Source organism: Mustela nigripes, chromosome 1, assembly GCF_022355385.1.
Source record: "Mustela nigripes isolate SB6536 chromosome 1, MUSNIG.SB6536, whole genome shotgun sequence".
In the NCBI taxonomy this organism is placed as follows: Eukaryota; Metazoa; Chordata; class Mammalia; order Carnivora; family Mustelidae; genus Mustela; species Mustela nigripes.
In genome coordinates, this window is record NC_081557.1 from 264,006,051 (window position 1) to 264,028,734 (window position 22,684).

The following is a 22,684-nucleotide window of genomic DNA, read 5'->3' on the forward strand; positions in this document are numbered from 1 at the left end:
AGGACGGCGGGCACCCCTCCCACAGGGAGTGGAGAACGCCCGCGCCTCTGAATGGGAGCCCTCTGCTTGTTTCTTAGGGTCTCTACTGCTTTACACATGCTTGCGATTAACAACAAAAAAGCCCTGGGTAAGTGGTGGATAACCATAGCGAACTTCTCCTCTTTAGCTATGGAAAGTGAGAGAATAAAAGCAACAGAATATCAAATTTTGAAGTTTTTAAAGGGTTTAAGAGAAATTGTGTGATGAAAGTCGCAGATTTATCATCCCAATTATTTTTTATTTAGACTAAACTTATTAATTCGGTTTGCCAGCCACATGGTGATTAAATCTGGGAGTTGAAGTAAGACCTGAGAGGTAGGCCCTCAAGTACTGAGTAGTAGGGAGACTGCCCCGTTCCAAAAGGTTTGTTGGAGCTAAGCCTGTACAAAAAATTTAAGCGCTCTTATTTTTAACTTATTTTTTTAGAAACTTACTTGAAGTATGCAAAACTTTTTTTCCACAAATGAATTAATTTGGGCAAATAATTTGAATTAAAATTATTTATAATTTTTCATCAGATGCAGCGTTCAATAATTCATCAGTGCATATAACACCCAGAGCCCATCACATCGCAAGCCCTCTTTAAAAATCATTTGTGATTTAACATATAGATATTTGGCAAACTCCTGCTCCATCTTAAAAGCTGCTTTTAATTTGACATTACTCTGATGCCTCATTTTCAAATAAGCTATTAAAAGTTTGGAACCGAATCTGTGCAGAATAGTGTGTGGACGGCCAAATCTGACCTCACCTTGTCTTCGTACATCCTCTTGGCCTCCCTTAACTCAGAACGTAGCTGAGAAACAGTAGATTCCAGATCGCTGAGCTGACGCATGTACATTGAATTCTGGTTTCTTGCTTGTTCTCTAAGAAGAGTTTGAAAGGGGGGGGGGAAAGCAAACAGCAAACTAAGCAGAAGTGTGAAATCTACGCGCACGCCAGCACTTAGACACGGCCACTAGTTCTTTTACATCATATAACTAGGTCAAAAATCTTTTATTTTTCCAAAATAGCTTCTCAAAAGCTTCAGCTCAACCATTCTGCTAAGTGCTGCAGCTAGACAGTGTGTATTAGGTTCCTTTGTTTCATTTGTACTATTTCTCTCTACTTTGGTATATTGAAAATGCCCCTGTAGGAAGTTTCAATACGTGTAAGCTCAAGTTATAAAATTACTTATGTGTATACATCTATATTTTATATATATATATTTACACATACCCATATATAATGTATGTGGTTTTGATTAATCCTATCAGTTGTAATATGAACAATGTTTAAAACACCCAATTCCAAGAGGCCCAAATGGGTGCAATAATACTGCTTTTTCTTTCCCGCCGGGGTGGCGGGGCAGCCACTGCCCACAGGCCTCGGCTGCACCGCGCCACGGACCCACGTGATGTACTCCTGTCCACCCCCTGGCCGGCGAGGACAGCCTTACAGGGAACTGGCATCTAACCCCTGGCGTGCAGACGGCACAGGCCCCATCCCACTGCTCCTGAGCACAACATGTCCGGGGCACCACCTGGGAAGGACCGAGAGAGACTGAGCCCCACATGCCCGTGCCCCGTCCTCTCAGAAAGGCCAGGAGCTTGTGGGCCGACAGGACGTGCTACTGCTAGTGACCGTGGCCTTTAGAAAGGCAGTCACAGCACACTCGGTGTGCCAGCAGGGGAGGAGACGCAGACGGAGGCGCCACTACCTCACGCCCCTCTAGGTCACAGGCAGAGAAACACACCAAAAGCAGTGCCTGCTGTGTAAAGTACTTTTACACAAAGGAGGAGAAAAGCCTCAGGAACGTCCAGTTGCTCTTCTGTTTCCTACTCTCGAAGGAAATATCTCCACCCATTACGGCCGCGGGCTTGGCTGCCCTCCTAGGGCAGGCCTGTGTCATGCCTGGAGTCCTGTCCTGATGCTGACCTTGTCACTCTAACCCCCACCCCACGCAAGCTGTTCTCACTTAGGGCAATAATGCTGCGTCGTGGTCACGTGACATCATCTTCGCGTAATCCTTCCCATCCATTTAAATGTTAGAGAAGTTTTACTTTCTCCTAAGAAAGTAAATTTTAAAGCAAAAGCAAAGTGAAAATTTTAAAGCAAATTTTAAAAGACTTTAGAACAGAACATTAATGAAAATAGAATATCTAAAATGAGGATTATGAATACCAGTTTCAAACTAGCGGGACACACGTACTGAATGATTTCCAGCTGACTCTGGATGCTACTGGCCTGGCTTCGAGCACTGCTGGCTTTCTCGGTAAGGCCCGTTATCTCAATTTCATGCTCACTTATTAACTGCTCAATCCTATAAAAAGAACGTGTGTGATGTTCATTATTTGGTATATAAGATTTTGCTTGACTACAAGTTATTCTAAAAAGTAATGATTTTCAAATTTTCAAACGCTCTCAAATTTAGTATTCTGCTTTGACTTTGAATATGCTGCTCATTTTAAGTTTTAGAATTCAGATTTTTTAAAAAAAATTTTACAGTGTAATAAGTTACAAGTACTATATATTATGAGACACATGTGGGGACGTTTCCTCAAAGCCAAACATATTATAAATATAACAACAGGTTTTTAAATATTCACACTAAATCATAAAGATTTTCTATCATAAAGCTTTACATTAAGCTCAGGTCAGGTTTTGCCAACAAATGACTTACAAAGTCATTGGTCTCTCCTTGACCAAGCTTTAGTCAGGCTCCTCTGAATCCTACCGTAGGCCTTGACCTTGGCACCCATCAGCCCCTCCCCCAACCGCCCTGGCCTGCCCAGGCTTAGCAGGAATCTCGATGAATCTGTTTAGTAAGAATCCCTTCATCTGTGATGGCTCCGCTGCCCCACTCACCTGTTCCTTGGCTGTAAATCCCTACTTTCGTGGAGGTATTAGGAGAGCTGAGTCTCATCTTTTCCCCCCAACACAGAACCTGTACTGCAGAAGCCTTGATTAAAGTCTTCCTGAACCTTTTAAACAAGTGTCAAGAAAATTTTCCCTTGCCACAAACCAAGGAAGAAAACTTTCATTTCAGAACATTTTTGATTTTGGAATTCCTGATGAGGAATTATAAACCTATGGTTTAGTTCACTATGACTTTCCATACTTCAGCCAGAAACCCACCTATCTTGATGCTGTTGAAGAAGCAATTCTATTTTATTCTGTGATTCAGACTTCAGTGCTTCAAGCTGGTCCTCTACCTAGTTACAAAAAAGAGATGTTGATTTACAGACTGGTAAATCTACATCTTGAAAAAGCTGGAGATTTTCCAGCTGAAGGACCACTTTATTGTTTTTAAACATGTTATTTATTTATAACTTGTCATAGAGAAAGAGACTGAGTGCGCGTGTGTGCGTAAGCAGCAGGGAGAGGCAGATGGCAAAGCAGACTCCCCGCTGAGCAGGGAGCCCAACGTGGGGCTCGATCCCCGGACCCTGGGATCATGAGCTGAAGGCAGATACTTAACTGACTGAGCCACCCAGGCATCCCTATAAGGACACTTTAGAAAGAAGCAAATAGAAGTAGTACTGAAACCAAACACATTCTATCACTGTTTTTTATTAGTTTACTTTGGTTGGTTATACTCTCATGAGGCCATACAGGCAAATCAAGCTAGTTCCCTTAAAGTACTGAGACAAAGTACTCTTGTAGAAATAACTATTATTTTAGAGAACAAAAATGAGAACTTGGCTTACTTATAAGAACTTGAAAAATTATATGCCTAATACTATTCTCTTAATGGATTTTAATATAAAATTGAATAGTGTTCTCACCACTTACTGGAAATATCCTCCCTTTAAGATAAGAAATCTCTGTGTCTAATTCTCTTAGGATTTTACTAATAGCCGAGCCCATGTTGCGGAAGTGGAGAGTAGACACGCTGTCGTGTTCGTATATTTTCTTGCCTGAGGCTTCTTCGAAGTCGGCCAGGACCGAGCGGATTTCCTGAAGCACCCCCTCGTGGCCGAGCATCATCTTTCTGAGCTGTTCTACCTGCGCGCTGCTGTCTTTCAGCATGTCCTCCTTAAGGCACTTGGCAGCTTCGAGTTCATGAACTGTGTTTTGAAGCTGATTTCTTAAATCCTCCTGGGATTGACTCTCCCTTCGTCTATGAGAGAAGTGAAAGGGAAGAAATAATATTGTAAAAATTCATATTCACACAAGTAGTTTTATACTACAAAGAGTAAAACCTTAAAATAATTTTAGGTAACGACACCCAACCTGATGTCAGCCATGGCGTCTCTCTCCATCTGCATCTCTTGAAGTTTTGTTTGCAAATCAATGACCGACTGCCGTAAGTAAAACTTCTGTTTCTCATGCAATTCATTGCTCTGAAAGAAAAAGAAATGCCATGCAAATCAGCCTTTACCAGAGGGATGTATTTCCTTAAATTATTAGGAAATTTGTAATAATTTCCAAAAATCCATATATCATTAATTTATTTTTATGTGTACTTCCTTCTCCTTTTACCATACTTCAGGGCCTAATTAATCATTTCTCACCTAGGATGCTGAACTACCTTATCTAGTCTCACTTTCTCAAGCTTGGTCCTTTTTAAATGTATTCTTAATAACCGATACACTATTTCTAAAACAGATCAGACTTCTACCTTAAGATAGGGATAGAAAGAAGTTTTATTTTTGAAAACAGGAAAATTGGTTACAATTTTTGATACAGAAGAGTAAATCCCCACTTCCATCCCACTTAAAAACTTGACAGCGGACAACCACCACCCAAAAGTCAAGGTGTTCTACTACAAAGAAATTCACTAAGATCCCTAAAAATCAGGTACTGAGAGACCTCCCAGCATAACAAGTGATACCATGTGATCATCCTCAAGCAAAGCCATCAAATTCTGCCTATTGATAGAGAGTCTGGCATCAGCTTTTTTACTGATCATCCTTGAGTATGAAGAAAAACCAACCAAACAACCAACAGACACCGCTGGACACCTGAAGGAAGATTATAAAATGAAACACAGAGACCAAGATTAAACAAAGCAGCAAGCACCAGAGAAAAATGATCCAAAGAAACAAAGTAATGCAGCAGAAGAAGACCACTTCTGAAAATTTGTATGTGCAGTGAGATTTGAGAGACTTCACAGCTGTAAAGTAAGAACAAAACATGATTCCAAAGAAGAGATCAAGTGAGAAGAGTTGAGTTCTTGGAATTTAAAAATATGCTTCCACACTAAAAAGCTGTAATAGAAATGTTAGGAGTCAAGTCAAAGCAGGAAAAATAGGTAACTTTTGAAAGTAAAGGTAAGAGATTTAGAGATATAACCTAGGAGATGACATTTGACAGACCTGCAGAAAGAGAGACCTGAGAAAACAAGGGAATGAAACTATCAAAGAAAAAACTGAATTCCTCCAAGCTGAAAAGTAGAAATCTGAAGACCAAAGGATCCACTAAATCCCCAGCACAATGAATGAAAAAGCTAAAATCCACACCTGAACACATTGTGGGGATTTTCAGAGACAGAAGACTCTAAAGCTTCCAAAGACAAACCTCAATTAAGTAAAAGCAAAGGAGCAAGTGTCAGACTGACACCTACTTCTCAGTAGCAATGCAAAATGCAAGGACTCAATATTTTTAAAGGACTAAAAACAAATGACTTTCAACATCACCCAGCTAAAGTCATTCTCAGAATGCAAAGATCCATAAAATGTGTGCACATATTCCTTGTGAGTTTCTAAAGATGGGCTTTGATTAAATGAAGAAGTAGATCAAGAAAAAGGATGAGAGAAAACAGTGAATCCTGGGTATCTTGGATCCAATTAGGAAAGCAATGACAAGAAAACAGCTATACACGGACCGAAGAGACTCACCTAGGCTAGAAAACAGGACAGAAGACTCCTGAAAAGTCATGGATCAAAGAAGAATTTAATGGGCGCCTGGGTGGCTCAGTGGGTTAAATCCTCTGCCTTTGGCTTGGGTCGTGATCCCAGGGTCCTGAGTCGGGCTCTCTGCTCAGTGGGGAGCTTGCTTCCCCCACTCTCTCTCTACCTGCCTTTCTGCCTATTTGTGATCTCTGTCTGTCAAATAAATAAATAAAATCTTTAAAAAAAAAAGAAGAAGAATAATTTAAGAGAAAACATACATGATAGTTCTTTAAAAATATATATAAATATATACAATAATAAAGGCACACAGCATTAGAAAAAAGAAAGACAATAACTATCAGAAAAGCGGAAACCTAAGTGATTCAATCAGTTAAGCATCTACCTTCAGCTCAGGCCATGATCCTAGGGTTTTGGGATTGAGTCCCACAAAGGGTTCCTTCAATAGGGAGTCTGCTTCCCCTCTCTCTCTCTGCCCTTCCCCCACCTGCTTGTGCTCTCTCTCTCATTCATTCTCTCTCAAATAAATAAATAAAATCTTAGGAAAAAAAAACACTACACAGGAGAGGAAGTGTAATAGGATACTAGCTGGTTTTGCAATTGACAATGTTTATATAGTCAATGTAAGGTTAAGGTCCTTTATCTTTTCTTTACAGTCCAGTCTGAACTTTGGATGGCAGTCGTGGAAATGGGAACAGATCTGAGAAATGGACAGACATGGTGATAAAGTGACACCAGGGAAGAGGTAACAAGGATATATGAGGTTTGGAGGGAGGAGCAAGATGGTGGTGGCAGCGACCTAAATTTCCTCTGGTCCCAGGAATTCAACTAGATAGTTATCAAACCATTCCGAACACTTACAAACTCAACAGGAGATCAAAGAAAAGAAGAGCAGCAATTCTTGGGAACAGCTAAGCGACCACTTTCTGGAAGGTAAGATATGCAGAGAAGTGAATCCGAGGCCATATATGGAGACAGAGACCATTGAGGGGAGGGGCCGGCTCTGGGCAAGCGGTAGAGCAGCGGAGCACAAAATCACAACTTTTAGAAGCCTGCTCCACGGAGGGACGTCACTCCAGTGGCTAAGTGGGGGTGGAGCCCTCATGGGAACAGCGTGGTCTCAGGAGCCGCAGGGGACAGGGAGACCAGGGGTGTCTCAGGGTGGCAGAGCTCCCAGGTGCAGAGCGGGGAAGCCGGCTGTAGAGACAGAGATGAGGGGTGCGCTCAGCTCAGGTTACCTTGAACTGTGATCTGATGCGCAGTCGGGCCACTACTTTTTGAGCAGGGACCCCACTAAGTTGCAAATCCAGGGAGACACCCCCACCCCTGCCTTTCTCCACAGGGAGGAGCCGAGCAGGAGTGTGCCTGGGGAATCTGCTGGGTTTGGAGACTCCAAACAGGGCTGTGTACCAGAGACAGAAATGCTCAGTCACAGGCTGTGTGGGCTTGGAGCGCAGCTGGAGACCAGGGAGATAGGAGGGACTGACTGCTTCACTCTAAGGGCGCACTGAAGAGGGGGTCCCTAAGCTCTCAGATCTTCCAGGGCGGAGATTGGGACGCTGCCATTTTAATTCTCATCCTCCAAAGCTGTACAAAAAGTATTCAGGGAACAAAAGCTACCAAGAGCAAACTTGAGCAGATTGCTCAGCCTGGCCCCCGGCAAGGGCAGTGCAATTCCGCCTTGGACAAAGATATCCAAGAATCACTCCAAGAGGTCCCTCATCAGCAAGATCATCCAGCCAAGACCAAGTTTACCCATCAATGAGAACGGGGCTAGGGGAAAACAGCACATAGAATTCATGGCTTTTTTTCCCATGATCCTTTAGTCTTTCAAAATTAAATTTTTTTTTTTTTTTTTTTAGATTTTATTTATTTGACAGACAGAGATCGCAAGTAGGCAGAAAGGCAGGCAGAGAGAGAGCTGCCTCCCCACTTAGCAGAGAGCCTGACATGGGGCTCAATCCCAGGATCCTGGGATCATGACCCGAGCTGAAGGCAGAAGCTTTAACCCACTGAGCCGCCCAGGCGCCCCAAAATTAAATGTTTTAAATTGTCATTTTTTTTCATTTTTAAAAAATTTTCCTCTTTCCTATTTTAACTATTTTATCTTAACACCTTTTTTTTTTTTTAAAGATTTTATTTATTTATTTGACAGAGAGATCACAAGTAGGCAGAGAGGCAGGCAAAGAGTGAGAGGGAAGCAGGTTCCCCACTGAGCAGAGATCCTAATGTGGGGCTCGATCCCAGGACCCTGAGATCATGACCTGAGCCGAAGGCAGAGGCTTTAACCCACTGAGCCATCCAGGCACCCCTATCTATCTTAACACCTTCTAAAAAATCTTTTTTAATTTTCATTTTTACACTCATATTCTATTCCTTCATTGTATTTAACCTTTTTTTGTGTGTACATATAAGTTTTTCTTTCTTTAAAATTTTGGGATACAGTTCCTTCTAACAGACCAAAATATATTCTACATCTAGCCTATAGCTTTGTTCTAGTCTCCAGCCTAATCACATTTTCTCCTCTTTTTTTCTTTTCTTTCTTTTTTCAATCACCTGCTTATCAATTCCTTTTTAAAAATCATTTAAAATTTTCATCTTTGCAGTCATATTTGATCCCTTCATCATGTTTGCCCTTATTTCTATACATGCATAAGTTTTTCTTTCTTTAAAATTTTGGGAGGCAGTTTCTTCTAACAGACCAAAATACACCCAAAATCAAGTGTGAGGGTCTGTTCTATTCACCAGCCTAAATTTACATATATATATGAATTTAGTGCCATTGTATTGCCTGTTAGGTGACTGTTACTGTATATTGTCTCTGTTCCTTTCTGGTCTGTTACTTTTAGGCTCTCTCTTTGCTTAGAGGACCCCTTTTAATATTTCCTGTGAGTCTGATTTGGTGTTTGCAAATTCTTTTAGTTATCTATCTATGTATATGTATATGTATATTCTTTGGGTTAAATATAAATTGTTTTCCCCTTTCTTCTCTCCTATGTTTCATGTCTCTTCTGATTTGGTTAGTGTATACTTTTCTGATATCGTTGTTACCCTTAGAGCATTTTGTTCTCCCATTCCTCTATTCTTCTCCAGACAAAATGACAAGGTGGAAGAACACCTCAAAGAAAAGGAGAAGAGGCAGTACCGACTGCTGAGGACCTACTCAATATGGACTTAGTAAGATATCAGAACTAGAATTCAGAATGATGATCATATAGACGCTAGAAGGACGTGAAAAAAGCATAGAAGATACTAGAGAATCCCTTTCTGGGGAATAAAATCCCTTTCTGGAGAAATAAAAGAACAAAAACCTAACCAAGTTGAAATTTTTAAAAAGCTATTAATGAAGTGCAATAAAAAATGGAGGCTCTTTCTGCTAGGATAAATGATGCAGAAGAGAGAATTAGTGATAAAAGAAGATGAAATGATGGAGAATAAAGAAGCTGAGAAAGAGACAAACAACTACTGGATCATAAGTGGAGAACTTGAGAGATAAGGGATACCATAAGATGAAGCAATATAGAATAATTGGGATCACAGAAGAAGAAGAAAGAGAGAGGGGGGCAGAAGGTATACTGGAGAAAATTATAGCAGAGAATTTCCCTAATTTAGAGAAGGAAACAAGCATCAAAATCCAGGAGGCACAGAGAATCCGCCCCCCCCCATCAAAAAAAAATAGGTCAACACCACATCATCTAATAGTAAAACTTCCAAGTCTCAGAGACAAAGAGAAAATCCTTAAAGCAGCTTGGGACAAGAGGTCTGTAATCTACAACAGGAGAAACATTAGATTGGCAGCATACCTATCCACAGAGACCTGGCAGACCAGAAAGGAATGGGATGGTATATTCAGAGCAATAAATGAGAAAAATATGCATCCAAGAATACTATATCCAGCTAGGCTGTCATTGAAAATAGGAGGAGACATAAAAAGTTTCCAGGACAAACAAAAACTGAAAGATTTTGTAAACACCAAACTGGCATTACAGGGAATATTGAAAGGGGTCCTCTAAGCAAAGACAGAGCCTGAAAGTGGACCAAAAAGGAACAGGGACAATATACAGTAACAGTCAACTTACAGGCAATACAATGGCACTAAATTCATATCTTTCAATAGTTACTGTAAATGTAAATGGACTAAATACCCCAATCAAAAGACACAGGGTATCAGAATGGATAAAAAATAAGACCCATAGATATGCTGTCTATAAGAAACTCATTTTAGACACAAAGACACCTCCAGATTTAAAGTGAAGGGGTGGAAAACAATTTACCATCCTAATGGACATCAAAAGAAAGCTGGGGTGGCAATCCTCCCATCGGACAAATTTTAAGCCGAAGACTATAATAAGAGATGAAGAAGGACATTATATTATACTTAAAGGATCTGTCCAACAAGAATGTCTAACAATTTTAAATATCTATGTCCCTAAAATGGGAGCAGCCAATTATATAAACCAATTAATAACAAAATCAAAGAAACACATTGACAATAATACAGTAATGGTAGGGGACTTTAACAACCCTCTTACTGAAATGGACAGATTACCTAAGCAAAAGATCAACAAGGAAATAAAGGCTTTAAATGACATATTGGACCAGATGAACATCACAGATATATTCAGAACATTCCATCCTAAAGCAATAGATTACACACTCTCCTCTAGTACACATGGAACATTCTCTAGAATAGGTCATATCCTGGGTCACAAATCAGGTCTCAACCAGTACCGAAAGATTGGGATCATTCCCTGCATATTTTCAGACCACAAGGCTTTGAAACTAGAACTCATCTTCAAAAAGAAAGTTGGAAAGACCTCAAATACATGGAGGCTAAAAGAGCATCGTACTAAAGAATGAATGGGTCAACCAGGAAATTAAAGAAGAATTTTAAAAATTCATAGAAACAAATGAAAATGAAAACACAACTGTTCAAAATCTTTGGGACACAGCAAAGGCAGTCCTGAGAGGAAAGTATACAGTGATTTGAGCCTTTCTCAAGAAACAAGAAAGTTCTCAAATACACAACATAACACTACACCTAAAGGAGCTGGAGAAAGAAGAGCAAATAAAGCCCAAACCCATCAGAAGAAGAGAAATAATAAAAATCAGAGCAGAAGTCAATGAAAAAGAAACCAAAAAATAGTAGAACAGATTAATGAAACTAGGAGCTGGTTCTTTGAAAGAATAAGATTAATAAACTCCTAGCCAAACTTATCAAAAAGAAAAGAGAAAGGACCCAAATTAATAAAATCATGAATGAAAGAGGAGAGACCACAACCAACACCAAAGAAATAAAAACAATTATAAGAACATATTATGAGCAACTATATGCCAGCAAATTTGACAATCTGGAAGAAATTCTCAGAAACATATAAACTACCTAAACTGAACCAGGACAAAATAGAAAACCTGAACAGACCCGTAACCAGTAAGGCAATTGAAGCAGTCATCAAAAATCTCCCAAAACACAAGATCCTTGCACCAGACAGTTTCCCAGGAGAATTCTACCAAACATTTAAAGAAGAATTAGTACCCATTTTCCTGAAACTGTTCCAAAAAAAAAAAAAGAAGTGGAAGGAAATCTTCCAAACTCATGAGGTCAGCATTATCTCTATCCCCAAACCAGACAAAGACCCTATCAAAAAGGAGAATTATAGACCAATATCCCTGATGAACAATAGGATCCAACAGTACATTAAAATGATTAGTCACCATGACCAAGTGGGATTTATTCCAGGGCTGCAACGTTAGTTCAACATCCGCAAATCATTGAGTGTGACACAATACTTTAAGAACAAGAACCATATGATACTCTTAATAGATGCTGAAAAAACATTTGATGAATTACAGCATCCTTTCTTGATCAAAACTCTTCATAGTGTAGGGATAGAGGGTACATATCTCAATATCATCAAAGCCATCTATGAAAAACCCACAGCAAATATCATTCCCAATGGTGAAAAGATCTCAGCTTTTCCCCTAAGGTCAGGAACACTGCAGGACTGTCCACTATCACTACTGTTTTTCAACATAGTACCAGAAGTCCTAGCTTCAGCAATCAGACAACAAAAAGAAATAAAAGGCATCTGAATCAGCAAAGAAGTCAAACTCTCACTCTTTGCAGATGGTATGATACTGTGTGTGGAAAACCCAAAGACTCCACTCCAAAACTGCTAGAACTCATACAGGAATTAAGTAAAGTGTCAGGATATAAAATAAATGCACTGAAATCAGTTGCATTTCTATGCAGCAAAAGCAAGACAGAAGAAAGATAAATTAAAGAGTCGATCCCATTTACAATTGCACCCCAAACCATAAGATACCTAGGAATAAACCTAATCAAAGAGGCAAAGAATCTGTACTCAGAAAACTATAAAGCACTCATGAAAGCAATTGAGGAAGCACAAAGAAATGGGAAAAGTTCCATGCTTATGGATTGGAAGAACAAATATTGTGAAAATGTCTATGCTACCTAAAGCAATCTACACATTTAATGCAATTCCTATCAAAATATCATCAATTTTTTTTCAAAGAAATGGAACAAATGATTCTAAAATTTATATGGAACCAGAAAAGACCCCGAATAGCCAGAGGAATGTTGAAAAAGAAAGCCGAAGTTTGTGGCATCACAATTCCAGACTTGAAGCTCTATTACAAAGCTGTCATCAAGACAGTAGGGTGCTGGCACAAAAACAGACACATAGATCAATGGAACAGAATAAAAAGCCCAGAAATGGATCCTCAACTCTATGGTCAACTAATCTTCAACAAAGCAGGAAAGAATGTCCAATGGAAAAAAGACAACCTCTTCAACAAATGGTGTTGGGAAAATTGGACAGCCACATGCAGAAAAATGAAATTGGACCATTTCCTTACACCACACACAAAAATAGACTCAAAATGGATGGAGGACCTCAATGTGAGAAAGGAATCCATCCAAATGCTTGAGGAGAACACAGGTAGCAACTTCTTTGACCCCAGCCACAGCAACATCTTCCTAGGAACCTCACCAAAATCAAGGGAAGCAAGGGCAAAAATGAACTATTCGGATTTCATCAAGATCAAAAGCTTTTGCACAGCAAAGGAAACAGTTAACAAAACCAAAAGACAACTGACAGAATGGGAGAAGATATTTGCAAACGACATATCAGATAAAGGGCTAGTGTCCAAAATCTATAAAGAACTTAGCAAACTCAACACCCAAAGAACAAAAAATCCAATCAAGAAATGGGCAGAAGACTTGAACAGACATTTCTGCAAAGAAGACATCCAGATGGCCAACAGACACATGAAAAAGTGCTCCATATCACTCGGCATCAGGGAAATACAAATCAAAACCACAATGAGATACCACCTCATGCCAGTCAGAATGGCTAAAATTAACAAGTCAGGAAATGACAGATGCTGGCAAGGATGCAGAGAAAGGGGAACCCTCCTACACTGTTGGTGGGAATGCAAGCTGGTGCAGCCTCTCTGGAAAACAGCATGGAGGTTCCTCAAAAAGATGAAATTAGAACTACCCAGGAATCACACTACTGGGTATTTACCCTAAAGATACAAACGTAGTGATCCGAAGGGGCACGTGCACCCGAATGTTTATAGCAGCAATGTCCACAATAGCCAAACTATGGAAAGAACCTAGATGTCCATCAACAGACGAATGGATAAAGAAGATGTGGTATATATACACAATGGAATACTATGCAGCCATCAAAAGAAATGAAATCTTGCCATTTGTGACAATGTGGATGGAACTAGAGGGTATTATGCTTAGCAAAGTAAGTCAATCAGAGAAAGACAACTATCATATGATCTCCCTGATATGAAGAAGTGGAGATGCAACATGGGGGGGTTGGAGGGTAGGAAAAGAATAAATGAAACAAGATGGGATTGTACCACTATGTAAAGGTGGCACACATATAGTTGAAAGGGACAGTGGGAGAAGAGTGAGTTTGGGGGAAGTTCATGTATCTCGCTAGGAAGGCTAAGTTGGCGGAGCCTCAGAAACATTTCAAGTAGAAATGTCAGGTAGGTACATGGGTATACTAACCGGCGCAGAGCTAAGGGGAGAGGTCCATACTAGAAATATAAGCTGAGCATGTACTGGCATGTAGATGGGAACAGAAGCCATGGGCTCACTGTTGAGTGTTTTCAGATGGTTTTGTTGGAACAAGAAACTGAAGGCAAATAAGCTCAAGGAAAATCAAGAGTTTCTCCAGGAGAAAAGAGTGCTTCAAGAGGCAGCGGATAATCACCTGTGTGAAGTGTTACTGGAAAGTCAAATACGAAAAGCAGCGTCAGCAGCAAGTGACTTTAGCGTCACTGCCTCCCCGACTGCAGCACAGATCTCACGGTTACCTCCATTGTCTATTTAACTATCTCAGCCGCGGACCGTACATGTGTACACAGACACGGCCACATCTTTTCCATCTTTATACATCCAGCACCCAGCACACCTGTTGCATAGGAGGTTCGTGCTAAATATCACAAGTCTCCAAAGAGCCCTGTTATTTATTAGCGATGTAACACATATTTACTGGGAGCCAATCAAGTGTCAGATTTTCTGCCAGAGGATGGGCGGGGGAAATGAATTAAGACACAGTTTCTTTCCCTCACCGGTGTCTCTGCTTCATCCATCCGTCCACCCACCCATCCCCCCCTTCACGAGTGCACTTACCGTGAGGAATTAGCACTGTTTATATGCCAGATCCTCTTCAAGTCTACGAACCCCTTATGAGTCCTACCTTCCTCATCTCTGCATCACTGCACATAATACAATAGCACATGATTTCAGCACCTAATAAAGCTGTAGTTTTTCCCGAGTGTGCTTACGCAGTCTGAATGAGGGAGAACAATTTGTTAACGAATGAATACAGTGACATGACCTAAATACTGCAGCAGACGTGCACACAGGGCGACAGCTGTGTAGAGAGCGTTCCTAATGCTGTTTAGAGCAAAGGACTCAGAGAAGAAAATGCTTGAGCTGAGTCTTGATGGATAATAAGAATCTGCCAGGCAGACATGGTAAAGAGGAGGAAATGGCCTGCACAAAAGCATGAAGCCCTAGAAAAGCACGCTACCTCCAGGGAAGAGCAAATAACATTATTGCAATGGAGGGTGCATTTGGGGAACAGGTAGTAGATGAGGCTACAATGTACAGAGAGGGGTGATATCATGAAAGGCTCTGAGTACGATGGTGAGTTTCACTTTCAGACCACAGACTCCTGGGACCCAGTTTACAACTGTAAATCTGCCTAAAGCTGGCTTTGTTCTACATAAGGTCCACTTAAAAATTTTTAGCAAATATAAAAAAAAATAGCAAATAACTTTTATATATTATTTAGCTATTATGTAGACACATATATCTAAAAACCTATCCCCACAATTGTTTTGTAAAGGAAAACAAGGTATCAGGGCGCCTGGGTGGCTCAGTTAAGCATCTGTCACTCAGGTCATGATCTGAGGGGTCCTGGGATTGAATTCGTGTCACCGTGTCAGGCTTCCTGCTGGGCAAGGAGTCTGCCTCTCCTTCTGCCCCTCCCCCAAGCTTGCGCACTCTCTCTCAAATAAAGAAATAATCTTAAAAAAATTAAAGAAAAAGGAAAACAAGATAACATGATAGCAGGACAGCAGGTTGGACCAATTACTTAATTACAGATAAACATCATTAATTATAATATTTTGAACTAGTCAAGTTTAATTAAGATTAGCCATGAAACCAAGGCATTCTATTAACAAAATAAAAATAAGCATATAAACTTCATGTGTTCAATTCTTAATACTGAAACAGAAGGCATAAGCCAAATTAGTAAGTTTAACCAATAAATCTATCATTAAGTGTTTCTTTCAGTAGGTTTAGGTTCTGCTCCAAGGCAACATGCCTCCTTGCCATCCCCAAACGGCATCAAGTTCTAGAAGAAAAGAAAGAACACAACTCACTTCATTCAGTCTTCTCTGCAGATCTTTGACTTGATGTGAATATTCTTCCAAAACACGTTCGATGTGTTCCTTTCCAGGGTACGGGATGACTTTTCTAGGAGAATCGAGTTCCACTTCATATTTGGGGAAAAAAGGAATTTGTGTCAATGTCGCAGCTGAAGCCGTGTTTTCAATGATTGTGCCACGAATAGATGACATAAAAAACGGGCTTGAAGAACCTAAATATTAAAGAATGAACCAATCAACGTACTAATAAAATAGTTCTGTGGTCAACATTTTCCCAGGTGATTTCCTTAGTGAACCCCGAAGATACTCCAGGTCTCAGGGGGGGAAAACAGACCATGAAAGGATTGGGAAGAGCTCTGAGAGAGACAAGCACTAGGGAAAAAGCAGAGCTGGGAGGAGGAGGGAGTTTTACTTGATAGCGATCAAGGGATAGCCGAGTTGAATGAGCCTTGAAGTATATTAAGGAGAAGAGAAAGGGCAGTGTAGGCCGCGGGAGCACGATCACTAACGGTGAGGAGGCTTGTGACAGCACAGATATTCCTGACAGGAAAGAAGTAGCCAGATCCGAGAATGAAGATATAGGCCAGAGCACGAAGGACGCTGTGGTCATGCCGAGGAGCTTGACTTTTGTCTTGAAAGTCATGAAATGGATTTCAGAGTAAGAGAGTAGTTCACTAGGTTTGAGGTCTGAAAAGGCCGTCCGGCTTCAGTGTGGAGAATGCTCTGGACGGGGATGAAACTGAGGGAGAGAATCAAGTCGGAGAAGGCTTTCATCGACGCAGGCAAGACATGGCAAGTGTCTACCCTAAAGCAGAGACAGTGGGGTTGGACACAGGGTATGGACTTGAGAAATACATGTGGGAAGGAGAAGCCCGGGTGGTGTCAAAGAGCTCTCAGGGGTCTCGCGCTTCAACCTCCAAACAAGGCTGCTTCATTTACGAGTTGAGGAGTCGGCCTGCTTCGGAGCAGGAATTTGGGAACCATCAGCATCTGAGTTCTAGTGAACCCCTGAAGTCAACGGGATGATCCAGGGGCAGTGTATAAAGGGAAAACAGAGGACGAAGAGAGTGCTCCAAGGAAACACCTGTATTTAAAGGGAAGACAAGGGAGCAAAACCCAGCAAGGGTCGCAGAAGAAACACAAAGATATTAGAGAATTATGTTCAAGAAACAGCAACGGTTTGGACCGAGTGACTGAGAGTGTGAGACGGAAAGAGGCCTTCCCATGAGCCGGCTGGGGAGCCCCCGGCTGAACACACAGGCTGCCCTTCATGTAAAGGAAGGAGTTCTCATGGGGCCCCGGGGAGGCTCAGTAAGTCAAGCAGCTGCCTCTGGCTCAGGTCAAGATCCCAGAGTCCTGGGGTGGGGATTGAGCCCCGCATCCGGCTGCCAGCTCCGTGCGGGGCCTGCGTCTCCCTCCCCTTCTCCGTCTGCCCCTCCCCATGCTTACATGCTCTCTCTTTTCAATTACACAGATAAAATCTTAAAAAAAAAAAGAGAGAGAGAGAGAGAGAGGACGTCTCAGAGTTGACCCAAGAGTCCAGAAAAAGGCACCAAGAATGAGGGGGAGTGATTCCCAGGCCTGAGCGCTAATCTGGGAATGGTCAGCCTGTGCTCAGTTGGGTTTCAGAACTGGGACAGACCCTGTGCCTCCTGTTGTCCCCGTGTGGAGCAGTAGCTCTGACAGATGCGGGTCTGCCACTGGACGTCGGCTGTCATGGGTCTTCAGATGACGAACGCGACTCAGGGAGCTGTACAACTGAAAAGCTTCATCCAAACCTGAATCTAGTTTCAATAGGGATGTTCTGGCCTTTGAACGGACGGAAGCTGTAACAGGATGAGACTGTTAGGGCCTTCCTGGGAGAGAGAGAATGTGCTTTGCATGTGGGAGAAAAGTAAATAATTTGTGACCAGAGGGCAAACTGTGGTGCTTTGAACATATGTCCATAAACGCCTTGATAGTTGTCCCTTGAATAGGTTAACATCCCTCCTCTGTGTAAGAGAGGAGGAGCGGGAGCAATCGGGTCAGGCCCGTGCACACGTCTGCCGGGGAGGCGTGGAAAGAGACACTGGAAGATTAAAACCGAACAGACATACAGAAATACGAAATATAAACATAAAACAATAAAACACAGAAAATGGTTCTCTCTGGGGGGACAGGGAGGGGCGGAGATCCAGCGGAAGGGAGAGGGGCCGCAGCCAAACTCCACCGAAGTGCCTTCCGCTAAGCTTTTCCTTCGGAGCCAGGTACCTGTTTTATATATTCTAAAAATAAAATGAAGTTGAACACTAACAGGAAGAAACTTTATAGTAAGTCTGTAACATGCCACTGAGAAAGACAGTTCTTCAAATGACTTCAGAGCGCAGCCCTCTGTGCGTGGGCTTAGAGAGACTCTCTTAAACGCCAGCGTGTCCCGGTGGGAGCGCAGCTGTAATTCGGAAACTCTTGTATGGACTGTGCAAGAGAGAAAATGAACAAATGTGCTGAGGGTTTTGGAAACTAGAATTTCACGGTAGGAGAGATGCAGACATGGAATGAGGGAAGATGAGGAGGACTCCATGGTACCGGATTTGAATGTGAGTCATCCATGCGAATCTGAGATTTAAAAAAAAAAAAATCTATTTTGAAGCTTTATCCACTGAATGTTCCAGACAAAAATGATACCTCAGTAGCAATATGCACATGAGACTCTGGATTCTTTATTATTATTCTCTACTGAAGGGAACCTGGGCTCCTTAGAGAAATGGCTCATTCCAGGCCTGGGGGAAGAAGTCAAACCCAGTGAGAGCCGGGGCCGTTCAGATGTGCCAGAAAGCAGGGAAGTGGGTCACGTTCTAAGGACAGGAACCAGCCGAAAAGGACTGGCCAGACACGATACAATTGAGAACCAAAAACAATAGTGGCGGGTTGGGGGGGAGGTCGGGGTACCAGGTGGTGGGTATTATAGAGGGCACGGATTGCATGGAGCACTGGGTGTGGTGCAAAAATAATGAATACTGTTATGCTGAAAATAAATAAAAAAATAAATTTTAAAAAAACTTGAGGAAAAAATAAAAATCTCTAAAAAGATATAAAAAAAAAATAACCAATAGTGGCAGCAATGCATTATAGGACTTTGAACTAAGGACAATCTACAGACGGATGGAGGGCAATAATGATGAAGGGGAAGCTCTTCTTTCCTGAGGAGTGTCAGCTAATGACTATGGTAAAATTAGAAAATCAAAAATGTAATCCTTGCTTCGGGCAAGAATCTTCAATTGACACCACGACCCCTGGATAAAAAACTATTTAGCACTAGGATATTCACAAACTCTTGCCAAATGAGTTTAACCCGAGTCTAAAGATGAGAAACAACCAGAGAAATCTAAAATGTCGGATATTCTATAATACAGCTAGTCCGGCCTCTTAACGCCTATGCCGTGAGAAACAACAACGGAGCAAGGATGAAGGGAACAACTACTAAATACAATTCATCTCTGCTATTGTTACACACACACACACACAACCAAGGAAGACTTTTTATGAGGTCAACTGCGTAAATTTTAATATGATTGCAAATCAGATGACATCGCACTGACAGTGATTTTCTGAGGCATGATAATGTGGTGATGTAGGAAATCATCCTTATCGAAGGAGATGCATGTTCAGATTTTGAGGCAAGAACCATGATGCCTTCAATTTCAGGTAAGTGAAACACAAATCATACATACAGAGATAAAGCAAATATAAAAATGTTGACAACTGCTCCACCAAGTGTAAGGTATTCAATGTACTACTTTTTAATAGCTTAAAAAATTTCAAAACAAAATGTTGGGGGGGATAAGAGGCCACTGAACTTGGTGAAAAAGAGAAAATTAAGTCACATTGGCCAGAGTGATTTTATTGGACTACTGGATTCAAAAGCCAGAAGGCAGTAGTTTGCAGAAATGGATGGACAGATATCAGATGTCCTTAGGAAATTAGGAAATAAAGTTATCTGTGAGAAAGAAGTACCTAAGAATGGCATAATTTTGAAATAAGTATTGAGGGAAACTGGAGAGGGAACTGGCTAAGCTCGTGAGTCTCCTCTAGCAGGATCAAGGAGAGAGATGAGATGGGAGACTCTGACGGTGACGCGGCAAACTGACGGGAAATCCGCAGTCTGTATATTTTCTCTAGCAGAATCTTCCGGAAACCCAGTAGGAAAATGGAGAATGCAGTCAGCCTGATAAAGATGGGGGTTTTCCTGTAAGAGTGCAACAAAAGAGTAAGAGAAAGAGGAAGTTGAAGAGACCGGCAAGAGGCTGGCTGAAATAATGAATGACACAAAAAAGAAAGTGAGGATAAGAAGAGGTTTTAATTTAGGAGAAAATGGCAGAATCTAGAGCAGTTGTTCTCAACCCTCTTTGGAAATCAGGGTCAACTGGGGAGCCTTAAAAAAAAAAATCCACTGGTACCTAAGCCCCATTCCAGACTTATTGAATCAGAGTCTCTAGGTGTGGCTCTAAGCCATATGAGTGTTTAAAACCTCAAAAAGTGATTCTGACACGGAGCCATGGTTGAGAATCCCTCCTTCCATGAGGCAGAAGAGCAGGTGCTCTAGGAGGGAGGGAGGGACAGGGCTAGAAGACAGGGGGTTGGATTTCAGAAGTCTAACAGTTCTTGGTAATAAGATCCAAGTAAGAGAAGTGGGTGTGGCTAGAGTCAATGTCAAGGTGAGAAGAACTAAAAAGGTGAAGAAACTCTAAGATGAGTCTAAGATGGGTCTAAGACGGGACAGTGATATCCTGGGATGATGGTGAGCCTGAGGAGGGAGAGACAACCCAGGAGCTAAGTGCTGCAGCCCTGATGAGTGCGAGGGACAGAGTGTGCAGGGATGTGCGTGTGCGGAACTGGGCGGGAAGATGGGCACGGCAGCATGGAGGGGACAGAGGCACCTCAGGACAGTAAAAGCAGCCTAAAAAGCAAAGTCTTCTCAAAATAAGTGCTGAAATAAAAGTGGTTAAGCAGACCAGTAAGACAACAGGTCTGCAACTGAGAATAAACTTTGGGTGCATTCTTCTAGATGAGCGAGCCAGGCAGGGCAAGCAATGGGAGCGTGCAGGCCACTGGCCTGACTGCCGGCAGGTCTGTCCTCTAGCGCTCCGTCCTGCCGGGTGCCGCAGTGAGCTACTTTCCCCAGGCTGCCTTCCCAGCCCCTCTCCTGGGACGCCACCGAGGGAGGTGCTGGGAAGATCCAGAGGCTGCAGGACGGAGACACTGTGCACCAGTCCCTCTCACAGCCTCAGCTGGGCTTCTGGCCGTCAGTGGGCTTCTGCTCCCGCCCCACACCACTGCAGCCCCCTTCCCGCAGCCCTGCTGCAGGTGGTGTGAGCTCTTGCCTTCCCGCCCTCCTGACATTTCCTCTTCTCGTGGTCCTTCTAGCCCAAGGCTGGTAGCAGCTTCCTGCGGCTGTGCCTGCCCGGCTTCCCCCTATGACGCTTCGCAGCAAGGTCAACACCAACTCCTTCCCAGTTGCCCTGCATCGTTCTGCCTATCTATCACTCCTGTTACTGTTTTCCTGCCAGCTGCCCCTGGCCTTGGACTGAGATGGGTTCAGGGGGAGGGGAAGGGGCCGGAACCAGGTCAGTAGAGACGGAGGGGGAAGACTGGACTCGAGAGCCACCGCCTACACCAGGAGCACGCAGGACGGGGTGGCGTGGGGAGCGGGAAAGGGTCAAACTGACGCAGGAGTCGGGCTTCAAGCGGACCGGGGAAGAGAAGGCGTTAGGGAAACATGGAACACCTTGTAGTCCCTCAACATGGAAACAATTTTTAGACCAAAAAAGTAATGTAAACATTTGCTAAAAAACAGATACACTATTTTTAAAAGACTAAACAGTTTCTGCCTCACAAAGTAGAATTTTCAACAATAAACATTCATGACCACCATCTGTGCTCTGCAGTAAAAACCAAAATATACTAAAAAACAACAGCCTGAATAAATATTATGAAGGCTATTTAATTCCAATGTTCCCATTTCGTTTGATAAAGAACACACACCTCCATTGGATGTGACACCACTGCTTGATAAAAGATCTTCATTATTTGATTCACCAGCTTTTGGTTCCATATTAAATACTGCTACCTCTTCTTAAAGAATCTGGAAATACGAGTGCTTCCCTTTTCGATTCTTCTGTTTCTTATCTATAAGACAGGGGTTCGATCTTTATTAATAAGGTACTATGAGAACAAAATTCATAGAAGAGGGACTGACTCCATTCATATTTCAAATTTAGTAATAACTCTTCGCCAGAAAAATACTTATACATAAATATATTATCACTACATAAAATGAGTGAATAGCATCTTATTTTAGAAATTATTGCTTTTAATATCTAAGTAGCTTACTGAAGACAACCTGAAAATCAAAACCTAATTTTTTAATTACAACGGTGGTTAGCACTCTAGTGACATTGTCAAATAATGGTAGAAAATATCTCCTTAGTGAAAAGTCACAATCAGTAAAAAGAAATAAACTAAAAAATAATAATAAATAAAAATAAATCCCAAATCAGCAAATTGGAAATCATTACTAAAAGCTGAAAAACTTCTTTAATGTCAAACAGTGCTCATAATTTTAGATTAGGCCAAGAGGACTCCTGGGTTTGGAGAATGATGGTGGTGGCCTGATTCTCAATCTCACCCCTCATCCTCTGAAAACTACTACGAAATCAGGGTGCCTGGGTGGCTCAGTTGTTGGGGTCTGCCTTTGGCTCAGGTTGTGATCCCAGGGTCCTGCGATGGAGTCCTGTGTGGGCTCCTTGCTCGGCTGGGAGTCTGCTTCTCCCTCTGCCCCTCCTGCCCCTGGTCGTGACTGCTCTCTTTCTTTCTCTGGCAAAAAT

At 42.0% G+C, this 22,684-nt stretch overlaps 1 protein-coding gene across 1 annotated transcript in view; it reads right to left on the reverse strand.

Moving 5' to 3' along the window:
• CCDC158 (coiled-coil domain containing 158) overlaps positions 1-21,966 on the reverse strand; it is a 78,092-nt gene extending 56,126 nt beyond the window's left edge. Inside the window, exons 1-7 of the mRNA XM_059397180.1 lie at positions 21,843-21,966; positions 15,816-16,033; positions 4,255-4,364; positions 3,814-4,141; positions 3,157-3,233; positions 2,231-2,341; positions 791-905 (exon numbers count right to left, since the gene is read on the reverse strand). Of these exons, the coding sequence (XP_059253163.1) occupies positions 791-905; positions 2,231-2,341; positions 3,157-3,233; positions 3,814-4,141; positions 4,255-4,364; positions 15,816-16,033; positions 21,843-21,912 (1,029 nt within the window). The 5' untranslated portion in view covers positions 21,913-21,966. The remainder of the gene's footprint in view (positions 1-790; positions 906-2,230; positions 2,342-3,156; positions 3,234-3,813; positions 4,142-4,254; positions 4,365-15,815; positions 16,034-21,842) is intronic.
• Between the last annotated feature and the right edge of the window lie 718 nt (positions 21,967-22,684).